This window comes from Pteropus alecto, unplaced genomic scaffold (assembly GCF_000325575.1).
Source record: "Pteropus alecto unplaced genomic scaffold, ASM32557v1 scaffold3, whole genome shotgun sequence".
In the NCBI taxonomy this organism is placed as follows: Eukaryota; Metazoa; Chordata; class Mammalia; order Chiroptera; family Pteropodidae; genus Pteropus; species Pteropus alecto.
The window spans coordinates 298,187-315,546 of NW_006442484.1; the positions used below are offsets into that span (position 1 = coordinate 298,187).

Here is a 17,360-nt window from a genome sequence, read left to right on the forward strand (position 1 = left end):
TTTCATACTGGAGTGTCTTTAGTATTCCAGAAAGGCAAAGATTGCTTACATAGAACTGTTATATCAACCATTTTGTTTGTGCCAATAAGTTAATTCAGTTTGTTTTTAAAAGTCATCTTTCCAAGCGATAATTCTGAATAGTTTTTTCACCAAATTGTGACTTTACATGGAATAACTGACCCATAAATTCATACATAGGCAAACCAGTTTTGTTTTGTTTACCTACTCAGTATTAAACTCATTAGACTCTGTAGTCTGGAACAGTGGTTACCAAATTCAGGTCTGTGAACCTGTGAAAAGTTTTCCCTAGTCAGCTGCGAAATGATAAGATTAGGGACAGTTCATGTAGAGTAGCCAGAAGTCCTTACTTGGGGGGAAAAAATAGTCCTTTATTCTGTGATTGTCTTTCTCGTTCCATGTTAAGATACTAAAATCTCTTTTCTTCTATGACATAATGGTGATAGTGTGTTTGTTTTTATACCCATATTTGGCAAACTAAAAAATAGTGAAAGCTATGAGTCTTCCCCAATTTATCTAAAAAATTTTTTTGGCAGGCAAAATCTGATAGTCTAGGAATCCCTGATCTAGGAATTTTTCATTTCTAAAACCATAACTCAAGAATTCTATTCTGGAAAAGAGCTGAATAAATTATTTAATTAAAAAATTTAAAACCTTGCCTTGCTGAAGGCAGTTCTGCATTAACTTAAAGTAAAATGTAAGCTTCATGGAGGAAGAGATTTTGTTTTGTTCACTGCTATCTTCATAGTACTTGCAATAGGGCCTGACACACAATAGGCAATATAATTAGTTGACCGAACTGTGCTGGATAATATCTGTTTCTTTGATTAGTAATAAATGTTTTACCCTATGTTGATGTAAATTAACATTTTCTACAGCTTGTATCACTTTATCCCAAAACATAATCAAAATACATTTGTTATAGATTCTCGGTGGATTAGATTTAAAGTAGTAATTGATACCCCCCACTCCACCTCTGGGAACTGCCTCCTATAGTGAGAAGAGGACTGAAGGGCTAGTTACATGTACAGACTGGGCAAAGGATGGGCACCTGATTCAAGGTGGGCCAATCAGTTCCTCCCAAGATTTTGCAGTTGAAACTGAGTCAATGAGCTCCTGCTTGTGAGTTGAATTGCAATGATCTCAAAAGCCAAAGAAAAGCCATAAATTACCATGTCAATTCAGGAGTTGAGAAAACTATTCTGTGTAGTAGGAGAGGAGAATGAAGCAGGGAGGACAGAGAATAGCATTTGGGATTCTCCTTCCTTTCTGGTTCTTGTTCATAACTCTTCTTGAAGTAGGACTATGCTCCTGTCTCTGCAGGATACCCCCAGAATTCTTAGGACAAATTTCCTTTTTGTTTTGTTGTTGTTAATGATGATAGTTTATTGTTTTTGTGCATGTGTGTATGCTTACAGTAATTCGAGTTTGTTTCCAATAGTTAGAACCAAAGAACACTAGGACCAAATAACTGAGGGTTATTTTAATTTTGTAGCAATGTTAATTTTACCTGTGTAAATTATACAATTGTTTAAAAACAGCTTTTGTTCAGAGAGGAACTTTTCTTTCTTTCTTTCTTTTTTTTCTTTTTCGAAGATATCCATGCTCACTGGCATTTAAGCGGTGGATATAAGTGAGAAAAGCTCTGTCTTGCAAGTATTTAGTTATTGTGACTTAGGAGAGACAAGTACCTTCATCCAGAGCATGTGAATGGTCCTATTAAAAATGTTAGAAAATTTCTAAATTCTTTGTCTCAAATGCCATTGAAATTTAGCTACTATATCTAATTCAGTAAGATTATCTTTTCTATGAACTGTTATTATTAATAAAATCCAGATTTAAAAGATTCAAGCTTTTAAAAGTTAATTTTTTTGCTCCATTGGTATTCCTAGTGGAGAGCCATTCAACTTTTATGAATATATTGGCAATTCAATTATGGCTATTCCTTCATTTCTTGAAATGACACTTCCTTCAACAAAAGAAAGTGAAATTTTTCTCTTCATCTAAATTTAGAGTGTCATAATAAAATTAAACAACGTTTTATTTCCTTGCATGGAAATATTCAACTTATTCAGTATTTTAAAAACATATCTGCTATTTAGACTGGATAATTCTATTATTCTCCATTCTTTCAACAAAATTTATCAAACAGCTGCTATGTTCTAGGCCATAGGAATATAATAGTCAATAAGACAGATGTTTTCTTTCTCCTAAGTCTGTAGTCAGGTACTGGAGACAGATAATAAACAAGTGAATAAACAAAAATTATAGTTAATATTATGAAGAAATCAATAAGATACTACATCTTAAGGACTACAGCTATGAAATGATAGAAATTTCAAGTTGATTCATTTTTTCTTATGTGCCAATGGCCATTTAAATATCTTTATTAGTAGTAAATGTGTGAAGATTTCTGGGATTGAGGCACAACATTTTTCTTCAAGATGATTACAAATAATAGTTCCAGGATGTCTCCTTTAGTAAACTTTTCTTAGAATATTTCATGTAAAATAAAGAGCATTTGAAATCATTTTACCCAGTTTAGTATCTTTCATCTTCTAGACTATGTGAAAAAGTATAACTTATAATCAGACACTGATGTAATATTGATATTACATTCACAATGGATACTTTATGAATACATCTAAGAACTATACAATCAACGTAAAAGGAAAGATAACAATGTGTCCCTTCTGAAAGAACTCACTTATCTCTGTTAGCTCAGTATCATACATTATTGTCTATCTTTGGGGAAAAAAATTAAAAGCAGATACATTGTTAAGACAACAAAGTTATAAGTATCTCTTCTGGGAATACAAGAAGAATTAACATTTCTTTTTTCTGTTATTTAGTTGTACTAGAGGCCAGCAAAGTTGTACAATAAATATGCAATAACATAGTACGATTACAGAGGGAAGAAGAATATCAAGGTTCAAATTCCTGAGAAACTAAGTGGACTTTAAAAAAACCTTTTTCTAATTATAAAAGTAGTACCTACACACTTTAGAAATTTAGAAAATAACAGAACAATACAAAGAAGAAAATCATTTGTAATCTTAACACTTAATTTTTGGTGCATTTCCTTCCAGAATTTTTTTATGAACCCCCAGACTGTGGTCTTCTCTGTAACTGTCCCTAATAAACTAACTTTCTTGATTTTGTTTTAAATTAACTACTTAAATGGACACTAAATACATAGATGATTAATTTTGTTTGTCAACTCGACAGCTAAGGAAAGCCCAGGTAGCTGGTAAAACATTATTTCTGGGTTCGTCTTATCTCTGGAAAGAAATAAGATTGCATGGGCATTCTCTAATTTGTTAAGGGCCAAAAGGCAGAGGAAGGGTGAATTCACTCTCTGCTTGAGCTAGGGCATCCATTTTCTACTTTTTATAGCTGTTGTGTCTTATCTCTGGGCAAGTCTGAGAAATGGAAATTGATTGCCCAACTCCCTTTTTTAACTTAAAATGCAATTAATATATTTCCTTTGTTCCTTCCTTCCTTTCAGAGGTCTTTCATAGGTTCACACAAGGGTTTTAAACCTTAACTCATTTTTCTCATAAGGTCTTAGATTCCTCAGTCTCTCTGCCACCCCCATGTCCCACCTTAGGCTTTCAGGATCATGACTTTCTGTGTTGAAGAGTAGGCTACTGCATGCAAGGTGAGAGCAAATTTCCTAAAATTCTCATCTCTAGTTCTGGCAAGTGAGAAAAATGGGCATTTTAATATTGCAAGTGACTCTCCACACCCTAAAGTGACTGTCTTCACTCAGTCTCTTCATCTCTTTTTACCAGATCCAGCGGGGTGCCAGGGCGCACTAGTACTGGCTCACAAGAGCTGATTGTTAAATTTTCATGAATTTTGCAAGCTGGCTGCTAATACAGTCATTATTAAAAATTAAATCATATAAACTCACAATTAAAAAATTATATAAAACAAAGATAATAACTCCTCAAAACTCATCAGTTCTTAATTATTCTATTACATTTTACTATTATTTATGCTCTTGAGTTTTTTGTGCCTATTGTACCTGTAGGGCAGAAATGTTTTATAACGATGTCCTATTGTGCATCTTTCTCCACTGTCTTCAATAACTTTTCTTAGTAGCTTGAAATCGGCAATGATGGCAGTATTTACACAACTGAAATTGGAAAACACTACATATCAGAGTTTGATTTATTGTTTCGTTGAGTGGAGAAAATGCAGATTAACCATGCAGATTAAATTTAAAAGTGTATCGTCTGTAGCTCTTACATTGTGAATAGTCCCCAAAAGTGAGGAAATATTCCTCCAGTTTTTTAAAACTATTATTTGATTCAGCAAAGAAGTTGCTTCCATCATTGACTGACAAGTGACATCCCCACATACGTCTTTGTTAACTTTCCTCTTACTCCTCCCGTAAATGAAGTTATCAACCAGCACTCATGCTAGAATTACACTAGCTCATCAATTGCAACCTGAGGTTGGCTTTGGATATAAGAGTTTGGCAAAAATCAACTAAAACATTCTTAGTTAATTGTGTACACAGTGCTTATAATAAAGAGTATTATATATTTTATCATTTGTAAACTATGTGCTACACATCCTTTTTATCAGTGAAATTTATAACAAATGTGTGTTTATGTATATGTGCATATATACTTTTTTTTTTTTTGAGAGCTGGTGCTTAAACTTTTACCAGCACACCACTAATCAGAGGTGACAAACAGCTAGCTCCAGGCTTAACGAGGACCACTGACATAGGTTATTTGACCCACAGTGTTATTGAAAGCAACAAACAAACAAAAAAGAAGACTAGTGTACCAACATTTGCAAATTGTGAGATTTCATGTAAAAACTTGGAATTCCTAATTCTCATGAAGGATTGGACGTGGTGTCACTGTATTTTCCCATGGCGGTTCTTAGCTAGAGCTGAGCTACTGTGGACCCTTCAAGTGGAGCAGGCACTGTGTTCACCACCGTCCGTCCCCATGACTCCCTGTGGTCCCCCTAGCCCTGGGCTGAACACCAAATGCCATTTCCCCCACTGCCCCACACACATATGTGCTCTGGATTTTCTCTGTTCCTTGCTTACATCTGTCAGTGCAACCTGAACCAGATTTTCATTCCAGAAATTCGGCAACCTTAAGCTTGACTTATAACTAAGTTAACTTCCCTCTTCGATTGATGTAAGTCCCATTGATCCACAATTATTTCTTATAAGGATCACTTAAAAAATATGTGAGAGGGTTTTGAAACCACCAAATGGAAGATATACACATTAAGATGTTCAGAATTTTTAACATCATTTAATTTTATACTTTATTAGTAAAAATCCATTAAAATTAAATTTTTCTTTCGGTGACTGATGACAGTAAATATGTTTCTTATTAATCTTTTCACCTATATTCTTTTTGCCTTTTTCTTTTTCTTTCCTTCTTCGTCTTTATCACTTTAATCTTACCTCTTAAGTATAATGTCAGAAATGAGGTCATTACATTTTTCTATTAAAATTTATACTTTGATCTTAGTTGTGGCCTAATTTATACACTGGCATTGTGGACTCATGCTAATTAGCCTGAATGGCCAAATCCCCCATCAATTAAACAAACATAGACACTTCAGGTTATTTCAGTTACTCTATGTTAAGGTTAAGAGAAAATATGATAAATGTGATCTAAAGTCATTAATCCCAAGACATCTCTCATCTCATAATAAAACTACTTGTAATCATTATGGTATCACGAATGCAATGATGTTTCAATTTTTTTTCACTCTGAGTTTAGACATTTGTACCATAAATGCCACGGATTCTTTATCTTACACTCTAACGGTAAGTGGGGTCTCCAGGAGGAAAAATTTCCTTTGTACAATGATGAGTCAGCTTAATTTTTTAAAATGTTGCCTTAGTTCCTTGTATCAACACACATAAAACCAATTTGTGTTAACCACATCACCCAAAGTGTCTTAACTTTCCAGTCTTAAATGTCCAAATGGACTGAGCCCTAAAAGTTCTGTTAATTAGTAGTAGTATGAGCATTTTACTCGTAGGAATAATGTTCTAAGTTTTATTAGATTCCCAGGCTCGTCCCTCATGTAGTTAAACATAGTTCTAAGGGTATTAATCTAAGTTCTGGTTTCTGGAGAAGAAGGACGAGAGGAATGAAGAAAATAAAACCAGGGGAGGTGATGCGGTGGGGATGAAGGTAGAAGGAGGCAGAGAAAGAGGAGGAAACGCCAGAGAAGGGCTGAGAGAGGGGGCCGTTCCAAGCAAGATTTTGAGGTACGTGCGATTGGTTTTGCGTTCCCCAATTTTCCTTCTATTTCCCCCTCTAGTTTCCACCCTGTCCAGCCCCGTTCTGCCTCCAGGCTTCTACCCTTCCCTCGCCCCAACCCCAGACACACTCACAAAACTCCCCTTTCTCATCTGTTCTCAGTGAGGGGTTTGGAAAACCTCAGTCTGAGAAAACCTGACACCTCTGAAATTTATCATTTCCCATTTAAGGGAATTCCAGGTGCTGAGACAAAATCCAGCAGAAAACGAGGTGCATTTTGACGGGAAATATGTTTCTTGGGGGTCATCCCCGTTGCCCACGTCCACTAAGCAGTCCCTGGTACGCACTGCTGTCTCCATTGCTGCTCTAACATTTCTCCACAGACCCCCGTGGTAGCGAGGACCTAGCTTCTAGCTGGCCCCAAACTATGTTTCTGGACTGAACCAAATTGGATTTTTGTTCGTTTGTTTGTTTTTAAACTTTTTATTATTTTTTATTTATTTAACAAAAATTTTTTAAAAAATTTTTTAGGCAAGGCAACCCTTGGTTGACCTCACAGATTGCAAGGACCTTATCAGCTTACAATCCCTTACTTTTTTATTTTACTTTTTACACCTACAGCACCTGGTCTTCCTAGGTGGTCTCCTATCCAAATACTAACCAGGCCCGACCCTGCTTAGCTTCTGAGATCAGCCAGGATCGGGCTCGTCCATGGTGGCATGGCTGTAGACTTGCTTGTTTTTTAAAACAGCTTCCATGGTTGGGCACAGAGTAGAACAGAGAGAGCTGATTATTGGTATGTGTGGCTCTGCTGTGGTGGGGGCTGGAGGAGAGACGAAGCTATGGGTTGGGATACCCATGGCCTTATCCCCAGATGCCTTGTTGCACTTATCCATGGTTGGCCAAAGTTCCTGGTGGTTGGACATAGTTCCAATGTTAGTAAATGAATGTGACAACATAGCTTTTGTTGCTTAGAACTGGGAAGGTTTTAAAGTGAGAAAAGTGGGGAAAGTTGTTGGCAATGCTGGCAACGTTTTCAATACTATATGATTTTAGGGATGACTCCCTGTTGAAAAGTGCCATGTCTAAGAATGAGACATACATGCATGTTTGCCAGCCTGTGTGTAATGACGGGGGCTGCTCTCTGGGGTTGCGCTCCCCACCGCTGCGGATGAGTAAGCTTTGCTCTGGCGAGGGATGCTTGGCCTTGGTGTTGATGCGAAGCCTCTTCAGACCACAAATGGCCAGGTATTCAGTGGGGAGAGTGTTTGTACTGCACAGAGAAAGCTTCAGGTCCTGGACCAGACTGAAGTTCAAAAGAAGGCCCAATGCAGATATGTCTGTGAACCAGATGGTCAGATGGCCACTGTAGCTGGTTCTCTCTACTGCAAAAGGCAGGACAGTTTTACAGCTGCACATCAGGCTGGCCAGACTGTAGTCACAGTCCTGGATGTCTGCCGAGCAGCTGCACTTCCGAATGGTGTTTTCCCTTGTGAAAATTAGTGTGCTATTCTTCTGACCTCTCGTGAAGCAGTCAAGTGCAAAGATGCCCAATACACAGATCAGGAGGAGGCTGTGCCCAGAAGGGGGTGCCATTCTTGTCCCAGCGTGGCCCAGCATTCTCATGCTTCCCCTCCGAGAGCCAGTTCATCAGAATTCACCTGAAAGAACATAAGCAGGTTTGTTACTGTAGCCTCTCGTTAGAAATGGGCAGCTACGGAATAGGAGCCCCCCGGATAACCCGGATAACCTGTCGTAAACGTCTCTTTCGCAGCACTAGCCAAGGCGAGTGATGCTAGGAACCCAAGACCTTTTTCTCAGTGCCTCTCGGAAAGCAGCAGCCAACCCCCCGAACTCTGCTCATCTGAGGGATACAACTCCCTGTCTGCTGAGAGACGAGCAGGCCAGAGAGAGAGCAAGGAAGAATGCCGGAGAGGAGACAGCGCGTCCTGTCTGAGGGAAGGGACGTGGGGTGATTTGAGCGTGCAGGTCCTCCAAACGTCCAGTTACTGGCTCTGTTAGCCCCCTAAACATGCATATCCCCTCCTCCCTCTCCATGTCTGATTTCCTGGTATTCCGGAGACAAAACAGTTCCTTGTTGGATTCAGGCTCTACCTGTTAAACAACATAGCACGAATACCAGTGAAACAGTTAGTTAATGGTAAACTTTAATTTCTAACTAGACAAACATACCCCCATCCTATTCATCTGTTTATAGGTCCATTCATGCTTTTCCTGGCCTCCTAGAAAGAACTGTAAATAGTAGCGTCGCTTTTACCTATGTTAATAGAAAATGAAAAGACTAGTCACATACCAATTAATCTCAATGATCTGAATTTACTCCTTTACTAGAACAAATTTTATAAATTGATTTTATCAAATAATTTACCGTAGGGCTCCAAAATTAAGTGATACATGAGCACCAGTGAATGGTCTAAATAGGGTAGAAATGCACACACAGTTAAAACAGCAGCACCGCTGTCCAGTTTTGGGAGGAACGCTCCGCAGTGCCTGGCATAGAACAGATGTGCGGGCTCCTCTTATGCTGTTGTGATTGGAATAAGATACACATTTGAAATAGGGCACCAGATTTCAGTTTTGTAAAAATAAGTAAATTTCCCCTGAGTTGGCTGATGAATGAAGAGAGAGACCAAACAATTCAATTCAGTTCATCTGTATTTATGGAGCCCCATGAGTATGGCAAGAAACTTGGAATGAAACTGCTGACTAGGAGAGTCCAGAGCGAGGGACTGGGCCCCTGCAGGAAGGATACGTGGAAGTTTCAGTCCGAGGAGTTAAACGTGTCCAAAGATGGTGCCGACAGCAGGAAAGAGGCGAGGCAGACATGCAACGCTTATCGTGCAAGATGAGGCCAGGAGGAAGCAAGGCAAGGCAGTGAGAAATCCAAGGAGGCAAAGCTAAAAATGCCCCCCTAAAATCGGGTAGACAGACAGGCCACCATCAGCAGATGGCTGGAGTGCAGGGGATTAAAATAACCTCAACCCAGTAAACTTGAACAGAAGGTGAGACATTGGTTCTCAGCAATCTTAAGGTCGTTCATTCATTCATTCATCACTCAACAGATGCTTGTTGGGAGTTTACTAGGTGGCAGGCACTTTGCTGGTTCTGGGGATACAGCCCAGAATAAGTCAATGAGCTTATGGAGCTTATGTTCTAATGGACTTGATTCTGCTCCCAGAGCCCACTGTGGGCCAGGCCTGCATGTGAGAACAAGGATGTTACAGCACGGGGTAAGGGGAGGGAGGCAAAGGCAGGTCATGTAGTGCTCAGCACAGGCCCTGTGTCAAGGCCAAGCAGAAGAAATGAAGATGAACAAGACCTGGGCCCTGACCTCCAAGGGTTTACATGCAAAAGAAAACGCAGCTGAGTTGAGAAAGGCTCTACTGCACGTGTATAGATAGACTAAAGTCCATTTTGGGGGACCGAATAAGACACCTCAGAGTGTTTTCTGTTTATTTTGAAGTTGGCACAGGATTCTCTTAAAGGAGTTATTCATCGGTTCATTTGTAATGAAAAAGGCTTTGAGAAATACGTAGAGCCGGAGTTCTCCCTCAGTGAGAGGCTTAGCAGTTTCAAAGTGTTAGACTGTGGTGGTGACTACCCCACTTACTAAGGAGCAGTGAACGATTTATTAATTACAAGATAACTTTAGATAATCAGCTGTCCCAGATTCCATTGGCGGTTTCCAGGACTTCATGTCCCGACGACCCTGTCATCCCAGAGCTAGGAGTGCGGTTGTCACTACCCTCGGCCTATTCGGATCAGAGCCTCGAAGGGAAGCGGGGGAAGAGGATCTACACGTGAGCCTAGAACCTGGTGGGAACACTGTCCACCTCACTCTTTCGGGCACTGATGCCGTTCAGAGGCTGCACAGATGAAGGGAGGGGAAGGACATTGATTTCCAGGAAGAAGTGGGGCTGGAAGTTCCCAAAGGGATTTGTGAGCAACTTTCCAACAGTCAAGCCCTGGCTGGCCCTCAGGGTGGCCCCTGCCTTCTGGACGTCAGGGAGCCCAAAGGTCAGAACAGGAAGCCGAATGCAGGAAGTCTCATGAAGGGGCACAGAGTGGGATAACATCCCTGGTAACCAATCTATGGGGTTGGACATTTTTCCCCTTCAGTGTTGTCATGGATTTCTTTCCGTAGGTTTATTGAACGTGGGTTGTAAACACCAATAAACATTATGTGTTTATTCATCTACGGGCAGATTCCAGCATGGCAAGCAAAAGGCACAAATACATTCCATTGCCCCTGCCCCTTGCTATGTCCCTGCCTGGCTGTGGGGAAGGGGCTCATATTAGGACATGGGAGACAAGTCTCACTGATGGAGCACACAAAAAGCTAGCACGCTGAGAAAATGATATGTCAGGGTGAGTTAAAGGGTTCTAACCCAACAGGACCCCTCAACTCCTCTCACCCACTGCCACCCTGCCATCTCCATAGCCTGTCAGGTGCTCAAAAATAGGTTGTTAGGACTCTTCATTTCTTGTCTCTGTTCTCCTCTGTATTGGCTTTATTCTCAGATAAGCTCACCCCTTCCAGAAACCAAATGGTCATCAGTAGATCAGGTTTCCCTTCTACAAGCTGAGTAATCCTTAGAAAAAAATGTCTGTTTCCCAATTGTACCCAACAAAAATGCATTGGTCTCCTTGAGTCACATACTCAGCCCTGGAGCCAATGCATAGGGTCAGCCACACTGGAAGCAATGGACCGAGAAGGCAGAAAATTGGTTCCATGAAGGGAACTCAGCGTTACCAGAATAAGGCAAGGTAGGTAGTCATAACGTGACAGCCCATTAGACCTATTGAGTGAGCCAGGCCGTCTGACTGCTCTCAGTGTTAGCAAACACTGGACACCGGTTTGATGAAATATACTCCTGGAGTGCAAGTGCATGTCTCACTTTGTGGGATACACCCAAGATTCCAAATGCCTCCTTTACTAGAATTCCTCTCATTTTCACATGCTCAGAAGCTACAAGGACTTTTGCAGGGTCACACTTGAGGGATTGCACTTCTGAGAGACATCCTTGCCTCGCTCCCCAAGTCCTGGCTTCAAAGTAGGTTTCTTGGGGTGCCCAGACACTGGCTTTTGTCTGCCTTTCTTCTCAGTGCTGCAGCTAAAATTGATATTTCACACCATCTCCTTCTTGCTGGTCCTCGTCAGTTTCTGGTCCTCTCATTTCTATGGTTTTCTCACTTGAGTCTTTTCTCTAAGTGCTTTACCCCTTTTCAAATAAAAATTACTCCCAATTTCAAATTAAACTCACTTCTGAATTTTCAATTGCTTTTGATTTTCAGTTGATATAAGGATTTTGGAGAATGTCACTATGTTGTTCCACAACTAAAATCTTGTCTTTTGTGTTAAGATTGTAGAATTCAAAATATCATTATTCATGACATTTCAAATTTGTTTTGGGCAATTGTTCCAAATGCTATCCTAGCACTGACACAATATCTCTTTGCTAGTAATATCTTCTTATAAACAACTAGTTCAGTTCGAAACATTCCTTTTGGAGCCAAGCATAAACATGATCTAAATGCTGGGTGTAATCCTAGATTGAGAAGGAATCTGTGTGGAATTTGTTTTAAAGTAGCCAATGTCTGTATCTGCTCAATTCAAAAGTGTTTGCTTCTATGCAGCCAGTAGGTAGTATTAATTGCTATCAAGATTCCTTCAGCTGCAGTACCAAAGAAATGTTTGAACTGATTCTGAATAGTAGCTCCAGTTTTTAAATGTTCACCGATTTAAAGGCTCAAAAATTTAATAATCATACACAGTTTTTAGAGTCCTGCCTGAAAATTTTGGGTCGATCAACACCACCTAAACTTTTGTCATGGCCACATAAAGTCCTTCATTGTAGGTAACTTCTAGTGCCCACCAGTACCCGTGGTCTCTTCTCCTCTCTTGGCACGATGCCGGACTTCATTTCCAAGCTTCCTGCAGTGAGGTGGTACCATGTGACTGAGTTCTGGCCAATGAAATGTGGACAGAAAATCCTGTGGGGGACCTAAATGTCCCTAAATGATTGTGAGGAGCAGAGGAAACCCCTCACCATTCCTATCCCCCCTCCCCCACCTTAATAACATTAGACTATAATACAAGGGGGGGATCGAACTTCACCATCTTGAGCCAGTGATATTTTTAACTTTGTCATAGCTGTTAGCCTAACTTGACTAATACAGCAGGTGTTAATATTCTTTTTGCAATTTATGAGTTTTACATCCTCTTTTCTTAAAAGGAAAATGAGAAATAAATGTTCAGAGAACACTTACATGGTGCCAGAAAATGACCTAAGTAGTGGGAAATCAAAAAGGAAGTAGACATCTCTGCCTTCAAGTGTCTTGGAACTTGCCCAAAGGGCTTAACTCGTACTTGGAACAAACAACTGAGCAACTAATTATAAGGCAGTGTGACTGGTTAGTGCTTATTAAAAGGGAGTGCTGCTCGGGTTAGGCAGAGAAGGGGCTGTGGTAAGGACAGTTGATGCACTGTGGACAGAGAGGCATGTGAGCAAAATCTCAGAGAGACTAGAATACCTGGTGTGTCTGAGGGGGCCCATGAGGCTGGGAGCACGGGCAAGGCAGGGGCAGATGGGACCTTGCCAACCAAACTAAGGGGTTTGGTCTCTAATTCTTCTGTTCTTCACCCCATTAATTAAAATTTAAAAAAAAAACAACTCCCCAGTAGTTGTAATTTTTTTTTATTTATAAAGCAATTAATTGTAAGTACCACACATACATATTATTTACAGGGTAAACAATACATAAACAGTAAAATTTTAAAAATTTGAAAGCAGGGGCGGGCCTGGTTAGTACTTGGATGGGAGGCCACCTAGGATGACCAGGTGCTGTAGGCGTAAAAAATAAGAGATTGTAAACTGACAAGGTCCTTGCAATCGGTAAGGTCAACCAAGGGTTGCCTTGCCCGGAAAAAAAAAGAAAAAGAAAAAATTTGAGGTGAAAAGTGAAAATGAAAGTTGGAGCATTTCAGCTCTACCCCACTGGCTTGCCTTGTGTACTCGCTTTGACATAAACACCCCTTTTGGAGATGCCTGAAAGAGGCAAAAATGAGGTGCTAAAGCTTTGTAAGCGGGGGAGACTTCTTTAGATCTGAGTTTAAGGAAGTTCATTTAGGCACCAAGTAGAGATTGAACTGGAGGAGTAGAGATGAGAGAGGACAGTGAGTTCTAAGTAAGAGAACACCTTCTTTGGTATTTTCCTTGATGGCTTACCTCTCTCCATTTGCTGACTCCTAAATCCAATCTGTCTGGATAAATCTATTACAATATCTGGAATCCTTGACGGGGTGGAGAGGACCAAAAGAGTCAGATTTAGTAGGCAGGAATGAGGACGTGGCTCCTGCCCACTGTGGGCACATGGCCTGGACACCTGCCTGAACCCCAAGGAAGGAACAGGTGGTGTAGGAGGCAGGAGATGCCAAATGGGCAGCCCTGGAAAGCATTCGTTGTTTCCTTCTTAGCATCCTAACACGGCTTGCCTGGGACTCCACTCCTAAAGACATCCACTCTGTCCCCTGACAGCCATGAGAAAAGCACAGTGCATTTTTTCAGAGTCGAGACTCTTGGTGGTTTTGTTAGATTATCAGCGAGGCTCGCCGCTAATGAGACCAGTTATGGGGAAAGATTCTGAAGTCAGTACATCCCCAGGGTCCCCTTGTTGTGTTTTCATCTTAATCCCTTCATTATCTTCTCATCTATACCATCCAGATGCCTGGTGCTAAGAACCCTGTCTCACATAGGGTCTAATATCACTTGGTTAAGCCTTAATAAGTATTTAAATAAACACATTCTTGCCCAAGCATATTTATACTTATATAAGCTTTATCCCTCACTTGTCCCTTGTTAGAGGGACAGAAAGGATTAAATAGGAAATATGGAAGAAGTGTAGGGTGGAGATTCTCTCTAGGACCCCAGAATTGAGAGGTCGTGTGTTCTCAGGTCCAGTTCCCACTGGTCCATGGATTCCCATCCCGGCCAAAGGAAATATTGGCTCCTCTGTGTCATGTGGGCGAGATGCTCACAGAGACAGTGTATGAAGGCTTTAGGTATAGGACCTTGAGAAGCTGTTTGAGAAAAAGGATGTTTAGCATTTTTCTTTTCTTTGGCTCTGTTCCACGAATGCACGACAGGAGGTAGGTGAGAGATCAGCACTACGTAAGATGATCCTTAAAGAGGAATGGGATCCTCGTTTAATATTTCAAAGCTTACAACGTGGAAAGTGAATTTGGGTCTCTCCCCAGTGTTTTCCTACTGAGATAAGTGTTGTCTTCTCTTTCTTCTCCACATTCCACGGCAGCACCCACACCCCCACCCCTGGTTCAAGCCACTGAATTTTCACATGCCCTCATGAGTGTCTAATCCTGAAGTCATCGCTTTGTGTGGTCTCTGGACGGAGATCATGTCCCTTACGTTGAGGTCACATAGCTCCTTGTGAGAGGCAGGACAGTGAGTTCACTGTGATTCTGCTGTGATCAGTATCCCGTTTGATTTATACAGTAAGACCTCAGCTATTTGCTCTCACCTGACATATTTCCTCATCTAGAAGAAGAGGAAGTGAATGTCCATGTCTCCATAAATTGGAATTTAAGCAAAACTAGCTTTCAAGCATAAAATCTGGATCTTAAGAAGACACAGTATAAAGTATTTCTGTGACTGTTCATGTTCAACTCACCATACATTATTAGGCCAGCCAGAGAGCCTTTCTGAGTCATTTCTCTCCATGTGGCATTCGGATAATAACACTGACTGTGCAAGGTTATAACATCAGTAAAGCAGGAACGGTGTGGTAATATATACAGTCTATCGGTGCTGTTAGTAAGCACTATTACTACTACTCATAAGTAACTATCATACACATAGAATTATAGTACTATCCATAAACAATGATATTTTATAATGTCAGAATTATATTGGGAATATATTAGTGTGCTCTGTCAGGCCACCCCCAAAGCCACCCTGAAGAAATCTAAAGTAACTGATTTATTTAATACATTGCTCGCATTGAACATTTGAATGAGAACAGGCTCAGCATAAAACCAAAAGGCCTCTTTGCATTATTTTTCCTGTGGCAAACAAATCCGATTTATAAATGTCCTCTTGTAAATTCTGGGGAATGGGAGGCCTTAAAATTATTAGTGAGTAAGTCTCGTACATAGAAATAATTGTCCAGTTCCCAATTCTGCTCATTTAAATGTGTGCGAAGTGTTTAAGGGAACAGAAGGATTATGGGATATGATCAACACACTTTTCTGGTCTCCTGTTGTGCCTGTTGGATATTGTGGTGGGATCAAGAACGGCCTCTAAAGATGTCCACACATCAATTCCTAGAACCCATGAATGTCACTCACAATGCGGGAGGGACTTTGCACATAGGATTAAAGATCTTAAGATGGGTGATTATCCTTGATTATTTAGGTGGGCCCACTGTAATCACAAGGGTCCTAAGAGGGACACAGGAGAGAAGAAAAGGCAATGTGACAACAGAAGCAGAGATTGGAGTGATGTGGCCACAAGCCGAGGAATGTCAGCAGCCTCTAGAGCTGGAAGAGGCTAGAATAGATTCTCCCCTGGAGTCTGCAGAAGGGATCAGCCCTGTCGGGCACCTCAACTTTAGCCCCATCACACTGATTTTGGCCTTCTGACCTCCAGAAATGTAAGAGAATAAATCCGTGTTGTTTAAGCCACTTAGCTTATGGAAATTTGTTACAGTAGTAATAGGAAATGGATACAGAGACTATGATGAAACTAAACCACCCCACATCGAACCACCCTTTGGACCAGACACACTAGCCCTCTTTATTCACAGCCCTGTGGTATCGGCTAATTTTTTTTCATGTGTCTTATTACTCCCGCTAGACTGGATCATAAGCTCTTGGGGCAACTTTGTCCTAAGCTCCTTTATTATTCTTCTGAAGTACCAAGCTCAAAGCTGTCATAAAGCAGTCAGTCACCCTATATTAGACCCAGCCCAGCCTAAACAGATGCATCTGGATATGTCAAAGAAGTTCAAGGAATGACCGTATCCAGGTGCTTATCTGCATACATGGAATTATCAAAGAAAAAGAAAGGTGAAGGTAATGTGTGAGTGCCTGGGGCAGGGATGAGTGGACGGACAGGAGGGCACTTGTCTCTTCTCAGTCCGAGCTAATTAATGCCTTGGGCTGAGTCTACTGAAGCTGCAGACAGAGGCTGTGTGGCCTTCTCTCAAGAACTCTGCGATGTGGGGCACAAGCATCCCCTGCCCAGGTGACAAAGTGTGATGCTGAGCGGAAGATACGGTCATTTTCCCCACTTCTGCAGAGTGCAGCCCGGCTCTGGCACAGTGAGGGATGAGGGGCTGGCAGTGCTATTTGGCCCTTCCTGGAGGACAAACCCTGGACACTGCTCTCTGGGCAGTGAAGTCATGGGAGCTTCACAGCAGAGGCAAGGGACAGTCAATATCCAAAGGCAGCTGGGGACAGAAACAGGTAAAAGGACCATTTGTTAGTACTCCTGGAGACTCCAGGAAATAATTGGAGGAGACTCCATTGTGTAGACACAGTGGCAGGAAGGAAGCAAGGATCTTTATCAGGTTGTGGGAGCATAAATCGGCAAACCGGCATAGTGTTAATTTAACTGTATTTGTGCCCACTGGTTGGTGAAGTCAGGCTCCAAGTATCAACTTGTTTTCTGTTGTGAAGTTAATAATAGAGAGAATGCGCTCAGGCACTTCTAGACTAAGATGATTAAGAACCAACAGAAAAGCAGACATTTTGTGTTCTGTAAGCATTGATCTCAATGGGTGTCGATTTCACCCACTAATTTGCTTATTGGATGCTAGACCCTTTGCTGCTGGAATGCTGTGTAGTCAGGTTTCTGGTGTGGCAAGGTTCTCGTCTGTGGTTTTCCTGGTCCCTAGCACAGCGCCTGACACACAGAGGCACTCCGTAAATATTTACTTGATCCAAGTGGATCTGTACAGTAGCTAAGTCAAAGATGCATTTTGTTGATCCTTTACGACCTCTTGTACCTTTTTTCTCATAGACTTGTGGAGTATATCATGTTATCAAAT

The 17,360-nt window shown here is 41.1% G+C and overlaps 1 protein-coding gene and 1 pseudogene across 1 annotated transcript in view; both read right to left on the reverse strand.

The window, feature by feature from the left end:
- Positions 1–1,486: 1,486 nt before the first annotated feature.
- The window catches only part of CUNH21orf62 (chromosome unknown C21orf62 homolog), a 21,266-nt gene continuing 5,392 nt past the window's right edge, over positions 1,487–17,360 (reverse strand). Inside the window, exons 2-3 of the mRNA XM_006920972.3 lie at positions 7,375–7,933; positions 1,487–4,159 (exon numbers count right to left, since the gene is read on the reverse strand). Coding sequence (XP_006921034.2) covers positions 4,000–4,159; positions 7,375–7,898 — 684 coding nt within the window. The 5' untranslated portion in view covers positions 7,899–7,933 and the 3' untranslated portion in view covers positions 1,487–3,999. The remainder of the gene's footprint in view (positions 4,160–7,374; positions 7,934–17,360) is intronic.
- Positions 6,885–7,003, reverse strand: LOC112470712 (annotated as a pseudogene).